Source organism: Echinops telfairi, unplaced genomic scaffold, assembly GCF_000313985.2.
Source record: "Echinops telfairi isolate 266 unplaced genomic scaffold, ASM31398v2 ScPeMD7_17;HRSCAF=63, whole genome shotgun sequence".
NCBI lineage: Eukaryota > Metazoa > Chordata > Mammalia > Afrosoricida > Tenrecidae > Echinops > Echinops telfairi.
The window spans coordinates 5590150-5599185 of NW_022103914.1; the positions used below are offsets into that span (position 1 = coordinate 5590150).

At 39.0% G+C, this 9036-nt stretch overlaps 1 protein-coding gene across 1 annotated transcript in view; it reads right to left on the bottom strand.

The window, feature by feature from the left end:
• The window catches only part of UBXN7 (UBX domain protein 7), a 66534-nt gene that overhangs the window by 20247 nt on the left and 37251 nt on the right, over window positions 1-9036 (bottom strand). Inside the window, exon 5 of the mRNA XM_004712260.3 lies at window positions 7197-7309. Coding sequence (XP_004712317.1) covers window positions 7197-7309 — 113 coding nt within the window. The remainder of the gene's footprint in view (window positions 1-7196; window positions 7310-9036) is intronic.

Consider the following 9036-nt stretch of genomic DNA (forward strand, 5'->3'; position numbering starts at 1 on the left):
GATGTGCTCCACTCTCTCTTCCTCCCCCTTCATTTGCTCCCGTGTGCTCTGATCAGACATGTCCCCTCTCCCTGAGGTGCAGCTTCAGTGATGTCCTTTGAAATAAATTCTTCTGGGGTAGGGCCAGGCATCCACTTGTTGGGATTGGGGCCAGCCCCTCAGACCTCTCCACTGGTTCCCTACTCCATGCTGGCCAAAGGCTTACTTTAAAATACCCAATTATTCATTCATTTATAATCTCTTTTGAAAACTTATATGCATGCTATGCCTTCACAATGGCATTTATATAAGTTTTAAAAGGGGGTGCAAAATGAATAAACTGCCTTAACTGAAGAAAAACTACTTTGGAAGAAAATTAATTACCACTACATTCTAAAGAAGCAGAATAGACAGTGCATTATCACTATAATAAGGTAAACTGATAGATTCTTACCCCAACTACAACACTGACAATGGGGGAAGAGAGGGGTGCATGAACTAAAATTAAGTATTAGTCCAGATTTTAAAAATAAAGACTCCTTTGTTTTTAAAGTACATTAACTCACTTTCATTTTTCATGCATTCAGACTCATTTATTCAAGAAAACGTATTCAAAAGGGGGAACCCATCATAAGGTTGGTATACAGCCCACCCCCTAGGGGAATAAATAAAAGAAATGTGGGTGAAGGGAGACAACAGACAGTGTTAAGACATGAAATAACAATAATATATACTTGATCAAGGATTCACGTGAGTGGGTGAGGGAGGAAGGGGAAAAGAGAGCAGCTGATACCAAGGGATCAAGTAGAAAATGTTTTGCAAATGTTGATGGCAACATATATACAAGTGTGCTTAATACAATTGAATGATGATTGTCATAAGATTTGTAAGCGCCCCCCAATAAAATAATTAATTTTTAAAAAAGAAAACTTACTCAGTAAGCACTATGCTTCAGGTAGTTAGTTATAGATGCTGGAGTTACTGCAGTTACCAAAATACAAAAATCTGTTCTCATGTCACATACATGGAGATGAACTTTACACTCTCCAAACTCAGAAAGGGCATCATCCACCTTGAAAATTCTATTATTATGAAATTATTGATTCATTTCACTAAAGTATATATTCACATGGTCAACAAGCACATAAAAAAATGCTTAGCCATCTTTAGCAGTAAGAGATACAAATCAAAACCAGAAAATATCACCTCAGCTTTTATGATGGCTAAAATTTTTTTAAAAAGCAACAACAAACAGAAACTAATGTATGTTGGTGAGAATGTTGAGAAACTGGATCCATCCCCCCGCCTCTTTTTTTTTTTTGGATCCCCTTAATTCACTGCTGGTGGGAAGGCAAAGTAATACAGCCACCGTGGGAAACAATTTGGTGGTTCTTATACAGATATATAGAACTACCACTGTTGTTGTTGGGTGCTATTGAGCCGAATCTATTTCCCTGTGGCCCTATATCAGAGTAACACCACCCCATAGGATTTCCTAGTCTAAATCTTTTGGGGAGCTCACAGCCAGGCCTTTTCTCCCACAAAGCAGCTGGTGGGTTCAGAGTGGTTAGTGTGTTTAAAATACCCAACCATCACAAGTATACACAAAAAACTTTTAATACAAATTTTTATTGTAGAACTAATCACAAAAAAATTTTAAATAAAATTGTAGAACAGCCAAAAGGTAGACACAACCAAGTACACATCAATGGACGAACTGATAAATGTAGTACAAACATACATGGGAATACTACTCAGGCATAAAAAGAACTGAGTCTTGATTTATGCTTAAAACACAGCTGAGCCTTGAAAATCTTAAGCTCGGTAAAATGTCAATCACAAAAGGGAAAATATTGTATGATTTCACTTATATGAAGTAACAACAGCCTCAGAAACCTTACATAGGGTTGCTAAGAGTCGGATGGCTAAAGGTTTTTGGTTTATTATCATGAACTTATTTTGTTATTGAATAGGCTCCATTTTTCAGCTTAAATATTTTTACCTGCATTTATATTACCCTATACAGTATACTCGTTTTTTCCCCCAGCACATTTTCAGCAGTTTTTGTGGTAAAATTTGGTGCCTCGGCTGAGATTTGCATCATCTTATACTGGAGTATATACGGTAAGTCCCTGTGTCCACAAAATTCAAAGGGTAGTAGAAAAAGAAGAAACTCTTAAGAAATGTCTCCAATCCAGGACAGACGATTTATACTACCCTGTTTCCCCGAAAATAAGACAGTGTCTTATATTAATTTTAACTCCTAAAGATGCGCTAGGTCTTGTTTTCAGGGGATGTCTTATTTTTCCATGAAGAATAATACGGTACACATTTATTTTTTATTGTTTTCTTAATAGAGACCTCACACTTCCTGTCTGCTCCAGCTGTGCTGCAGCCAGCAGTGAGCTGCTCAGCGGCACCTGCCGCTAAGGTCCAGGGTCCAGAGTTATGGTAGTTCCGGGGCGGTCTTATTTTCAGGGAGGCCTTATATTTCAGCGAGAGGCAAAACTGTTAAGTAGGTCTTATTGGGGGGGGGGGGCCCTTACTTTCGGGGAAACAGGGTAAGTACTCAGCTCAAGGTCTTCCAGTGTTCTTGGCTGTACCAGAAATACACTGAGCGCTTTCCAATAGTAGGGCCTTCACACTCATGTTTGACCTGCTGTGGGTCAGCTCATGGCTCACTTCATTACGACCTTGCCTTCAATCAGGCTTCTACTCCAATCTCATCCTCTCAAAAATCTTCTTAGTAAAACACGCCCCTCTCATCAGTTATAAGCATATATCAATTTTCCTTTAAGAAGAACTTATGCTCTTTAAGGTCCCCAGCAAGTCTTTTCTCTCCTTTCTTACTATGCAATAATATGAAACTTACATATCTATATTTATTGATTTTGTTTATATTCTATTGTTCCTACAAGATCATAAGTTCTCAAACTCATTTGACCTAAGACACGACCTCCTTATCAGGGGGAAAAATACACCCAAAAAACTATTTAGCACCCCCTAGCAACTAAAAGCTTTTGTACTAAAACCCACATTCCAGGATAAATTCTAAGTGTCTGCCAGCTACTTCGGTCATTCTAGTACCTCCCAGGGGAGGGAGGCTTGGGGAGGCTGCTTATAGCCCACTTTTGGAAACACTGCACTAGATTCACTATGTGACAACGAGGGCTTTGTATAACTCGTTTATCTGTATGTCCCTTTGGCAAAACTGCTTATAGTCACCAAGCATCCATTCCCTCCTTCTCCCTTATGAGTAAAAGAACCTCCCAATTTTAGTTAAGTACCCTTGATCTTCCACTGTGTCTTGTATTTAGGCCTGGCCACTTTGCCATGTTCCCTAAAGGCAGAAGTCATGTGTAAACTTCTAGCTTGTGCCTTTAAAAGGAGACGGAGTACCCTTCTCACTCTTCCTCCTTCCTGCTTACTGGGAAGCAAACATGGGGGTAAGTCATTTTGAATCAAGGGCACACAAGATCTAGGGCAGCGGTTCTCAATCTGTGGGTCACAACCCCTTTGGGGGCCTAACGACCCTTTCACAGGGGTCGCCCGATTCATAACAGTAGCAAAATGACAGTTAAACGAAAATAATTTATGGTTGGGGTGTCACCAACAACATGAGGAATTGTATTAAAGGGTCATAGCATTAGGAAGGTTGAGAGCCACTGATATAGGGGATGGCAGAAGAACAAAAACTATACTCCTAATACTTTCATAAAGCAGAACCAGCCTCTCATGGTCAAGTTGATTCCAACTCATAGCAACCCTAAAGGGCAAAGTAAATGGTCTCTGTGGGTTTCCAAAGCTGTAGATCTTTATGGGAGCAGAAAGCCTATCTTCCTCTCTCAGACAGGCTGACGGGTGACCTTGATGTTAGCAACACAACAGAACCCACTATACCAACAGAGCCACCACAGAAGCCTAAATTTTGACTTTGTTTAAGCCTTTAAGCCACAGTTTGTTGTTGTGGTTTAATCTGGTATCTATCGCATGTAGTGGAATCTTTGTCCCAACAAACACAATCCCTGTCACCTAGAACAAGGGTAGAACAAGGGTAGGCAAACGTTTGAGACGGAGGAGCCAATCATGTCCCTCACAACAATTTAAAAATTATCCGAGAGCCATAAATACAGTTTAAAAACAAATGAAATCACTATTATCTGAATAGTATCCTTTAAATGAAGCTATAATAGTTTTATTTTTATTTGCAATTTTATTTCAGAGCCACATGTACCTACTAAAAAAGCTGCATGTGGCTCTTGAGCTGCAGTTTGCCGACCCCTCATCTAGAACAAGAATGCGCAATAGAAGGAATTTAATAAACAGTTACTAGATGGGCAAGTGAATTAACCAGTCTCTCATCCAGTTAGCATGAGCCAGACCCACTGAATAAGACCACGGTTATTTAATGTCAAGTAACTTTCGTTTCTAACCCTGCAAAAATACGGCTCAGATCTCTATCTGATCTGATAAGGTGATAGCGCTGGGACTTGCCTGAGCGGCCAGCAGGGGGTGTCTTTCTAATTTTCAATATTCAGCTGGATTTATCTTTAATCATAATGACATGCCTACTTTATCCTTGGAGTGTTTACATCTATTTAAAGATTTTTAAATGGTAATGTTTAGTATTATCAGAGAAAAAACAGATTATTGCATGCAAACAATACTGATCATAGAAAAAAACTAGGTGATAAAGCTTAAGAAAATGAACTGCACTTCAGAAAACACTATCAAGAGATTCAAATTTTCCCTCAGTGAACAAACAGCAAAGAAATTGTTTTTCATGAGTCCAAAGTAACTAAATTAAACTAAGTTCTGCGTTTTGGATTAAACCCTACGGCAACTCAGAAGGCTAATGAAATTGGGGGAAAATGTCAAAACACACTCAGATCCTTTTGTCCATCATTTTACTGTGATTACTTCTTGAGGACTGTATGACCACCAGGATACCAGAGAGGATACCGAAGCAGTCACATAAAGACCATGAAGGAACGAACGATAAGCAAGCTGAGGAGACAGTTACCTTGCTATCTTTTAAGAGATACATAAACATCAATTAATTCCCTTAACTTCAGCCTATCACATGAAAGGGAAAAAAATCCTTGTTAGTTCAAATCACCATCATATGGGTTTCCTATTGCCTGCAGCCAAACATTTTCAAATTTCACAAGTCAGAAAACTGAAATTCAAGCTTGCTGTTATGTTTCTGTCTCCCTTTAAGCTAGTATAAAAATGTCAAAGATATAGCATCTGGGGTCTTAAAGGTTTGAAGATAAACAAGCGGCAATCTAACTGAGAAGCATCAAAGCCCAAATGGAAGAAGCACACCAGCCTGTCTGACCACGAGGTGAAGAAGGGACCAGTTATCAGATATCAAAGAACTAAAAATCATATCAGTGAGTGCCCACCTTCCTGATACAATCACTGAAGACAAACGTTTGCATAAGCAAATGTGGTGAAGAAAGCTGATGGTGCCCAGCTATCAAAAGATATACCGTCTGGGGTCTTAAAGGCTTGAAGATAAGCAAGCGGCCAACTAGCTCAGAAGCAACAAAGCCCACATGGAAGAAGCACACCAGCCTGTGTGACCACGAGCTGTCGAATGGATCAGGTATCAAGCATCAAAGAACAAAAATATCATTGTAAAAGTGGGTGAGTGCAGAGTGGAGACTCAAAGCCCATCGGTAGGCAACTGGACACCCCCTTACTGAAGGGTTGTAAGGAGGAGATGACCCAATCAGGGTGCAGGGTAGCAACGATGAAACATACAACTTTCCTCTAGTTCTTAAATGCTTCCTCCCCCCCACTATCAGGATCCCAATTCTACCTTACAAATCTGGCTAGACCAGAGGATGTACATTGGTACAGATAGCAACTGAAAACACAGGGAATCCAGGACAGATGACTCCTTCAGGACCAGTGGTGAGAGGGGCGATGCCTGGAGGGCGGAGGGAATGCGGGGTAGAAAGGGAGAACCGATTATAAGAATCTACATATAGCCTCCTCCCTGGGAGATGGACAGCAGAGAAGAGGGCAGGGGGAGATGTCGGACAGTGTAACTTATGACAAAACAATAATAATTTATGAATTATGAAGTGTTCATGAAGGAGGGGGAAGGGGGGAGGGAGGGGGGAAATGAGCAGCTGATATTAAGGGCTAAAGTAGAAGGAAAATGTTTTGAGAATGATGAGGACAACAAATGTACATATGTGCCTGACACAATGGATGGATATATGTATGGACTGTGATAAGAATTGTACGAGCCCCCAATAAAATAATTTTTTTAAAAAAGTCAAAGGACAATTTTTAAAACAATCAAAATTCATTCTCAAATATGTAGCTGGCACACAAAATCTTTTGTTATTCTGTGGACTAGTTCATCATAACAGATCAAACTTGAATGAAATTTAGTTGATTTACATTTATAGAAATGATACATGATTCAAACGAGCACTGACACATTAGTCAATACTCAAAAAGTTTAAATACTTCCACAGAAGAATATATCCTAACTAAAATCATGTATTTAACAAATATTATTCTCCTATTAAGCATCAGAGATTGAGCCCCAGATTATTCATGAGAAAACAAGTTCATTCCCCCTGTGGACACAGTGGGCTACACACCAAGCTGCTAACCACAAGCTCAACAGTTCAAACCCACTGGTCATTTGGCAGGAGAAAGATGTGGCTATCTGCTCCCATACAAACTTGAAGTTTCAGAAACCCTACGAGACAGTTCCACTCTGTTCTGTGGGGTCAGAATTGAGTCGATGGCAGTGATTCTATTTTTTTGAGGGCCCGCATTAAGCTTATAATCTAGCAGAAAATCAAATAAACCTGCTCAAGGTTTTTCTTTGGCAATAGATAAAACTAAACCAAAAAGAACTATGACGTTGACTATATTCTACAACTAGAGTATTCTTTTGAAATAAACTAGGATCTCCATAAAAATATGGGCAAAAGATACCTACCAACAATTTACAAATTAGCTAACATACAAATACTGCCTCAGTAGTAATCAAAGATCAAGTTTAAGTTTAAAAAGAGTTTCGTCCCACATGCAATCTTAAATACTGCTGGTAGAAAGTAATTTTAGATATATCATTTAGTAATACTAAAGATGTCAATATGCTAATGATATTTTGATTGTTCTTACGGGGAAAAATGACATTAAAAATGCGGAAGGAGTCACAGTTAAGGTTTAAAACAACTTACCGTTTCAAAGCTGCCTTTGTGCATCAAGTCAATGGGTGGCCGGAATAGATCAGCAAGGGTAGTTAGTTTCTTATCTATTGCTCCTCCGTTTCTTAATTCTTGTTCTTGCCGAACTGCAACACAGCAGAATTAGCCATATAATACTATCAGGAATCGCAACAAAACATAAAAACTGAAGCAATTATTACAAAGATCTAATGCTGTTACTGAAACAAAAGGTTAATTAGTCCTAAGACTCCTTCTACATTCAAAGGGAAGAATAAACACAGAAACTGAATTTAAAATGACGTCAATCAAAATCAAGTTCTTCAAATCTTCAAAACTAACTAGCACAAGAAAAACCTCCTGTTTCATCTGTTTCTGAGTATGATCTTAATTCCTTTTCTATTGTCTCTCCTTACATTTCCAATTTTAAAAGATTCTGGCAGTGAGAGCTGATGCTCACCATGTCACAGGATTTCCTGGGTGACATCAGTCACTCTGGTTGCCCTTCAATTCTCTCTGAAAATTCTAAAACCTGTTTGTACCGCAATGAGCTCGTTATACTTCAACTACAAAACCAAGCATGGTCCAAGAGTTTCTCATATATTCTCTCAGTGGAACGTCTTTCTTTAAGATTCCGTTGCTAAATGACTATGACATACTCAAAACATGTCAAGACCTTCATCATAACTTATTCTACAGACATATAAACTATTCCGAAACAACTAAGAACAGGTGTTAGCCAAAATCTTAATAGTAACTGGGAGGTGGTGAACCTTTTTCTTTTAGACAGGGCTTCAAAACTTATGTGGAAAAGTAGATTAAAAAATAGTGGAATTCATTAGTTCCCTCGTATTTTTAAATCCCCTACATAAGCATTTTCATTGTGGTCATTTCTTCCATTGGTATGTATTACAATCCTGAGGGAAATCAGTTTTTATTATACTCAGCACTTAAGTGCTTATTCAGATGCTGATTATCTAAATTTATAAATTACCAGGCTTCTTATATAATCTCCACTGTTCATATTATGTTGCTATCACCAAGTAAAGTAAAGCAAAACAAAAGTTGGACCAATTGTTCGAGCATTAATAGTAATCATAAACAGACTTAACTCATACTTCCACTTTTTAAATAGGTAAATTTTCAAAGTAATTAGGTTTAGTATTTTAAAAGTATGCAAAGCAAAGCAAGACCTCAACCTATCAGGGAATAAATGGGTACTTCCCTCGATTCCTCATGGCTTCTTCTGTTTGAGAAAGAGAAGTTCCTGACTTAAGTTCTAAATTGCATTTAACTTCACTTTAAAGTGTACAAATGGGGTTCTCAAACTAACAAGTCTTAGAACCCCACCCCTTATTTGTCAGTTTATCATACGGTGGGTGGCTTGAGTGTTGCTGGGAGCTATGTCACCAGTATTTCAAATGCCAGCAGGGTCACCCAAAGTGAACAGGTTTCAGTGGAGCTTCCAGACTCCGAATAAAGACAAGGAAGGAGGACTCGGCTCCCCACCTTAGAGGAAGAAGTCACTGAAAACCTTTTGCATAGCTTCGAAGCATTTTCAAATACTGGCAGCCTAAACAAAGGAAGCAGAACACCGCCAGAGATACTGCCGGCAGATGGACCCCTCAGCTCCAAGGGCACTGCAAATGTGGCCGAAGAGGAAATGCTTTCTTGGAGGGGAGTTGACCACGGTGATGAGAGTCTTGTAAAGCACTTGTTTAATCTGTGGAAGTGAAGCCTTCAGGGTCTTCATTTGCTCTTGGGGCATGATTCAAGGTAAAGAGAAACAGCTACAAAAATTATCCAATGATTGAAACTTGGAATGCGACAGTTGACCTGATGAGCTGTGGGAGGA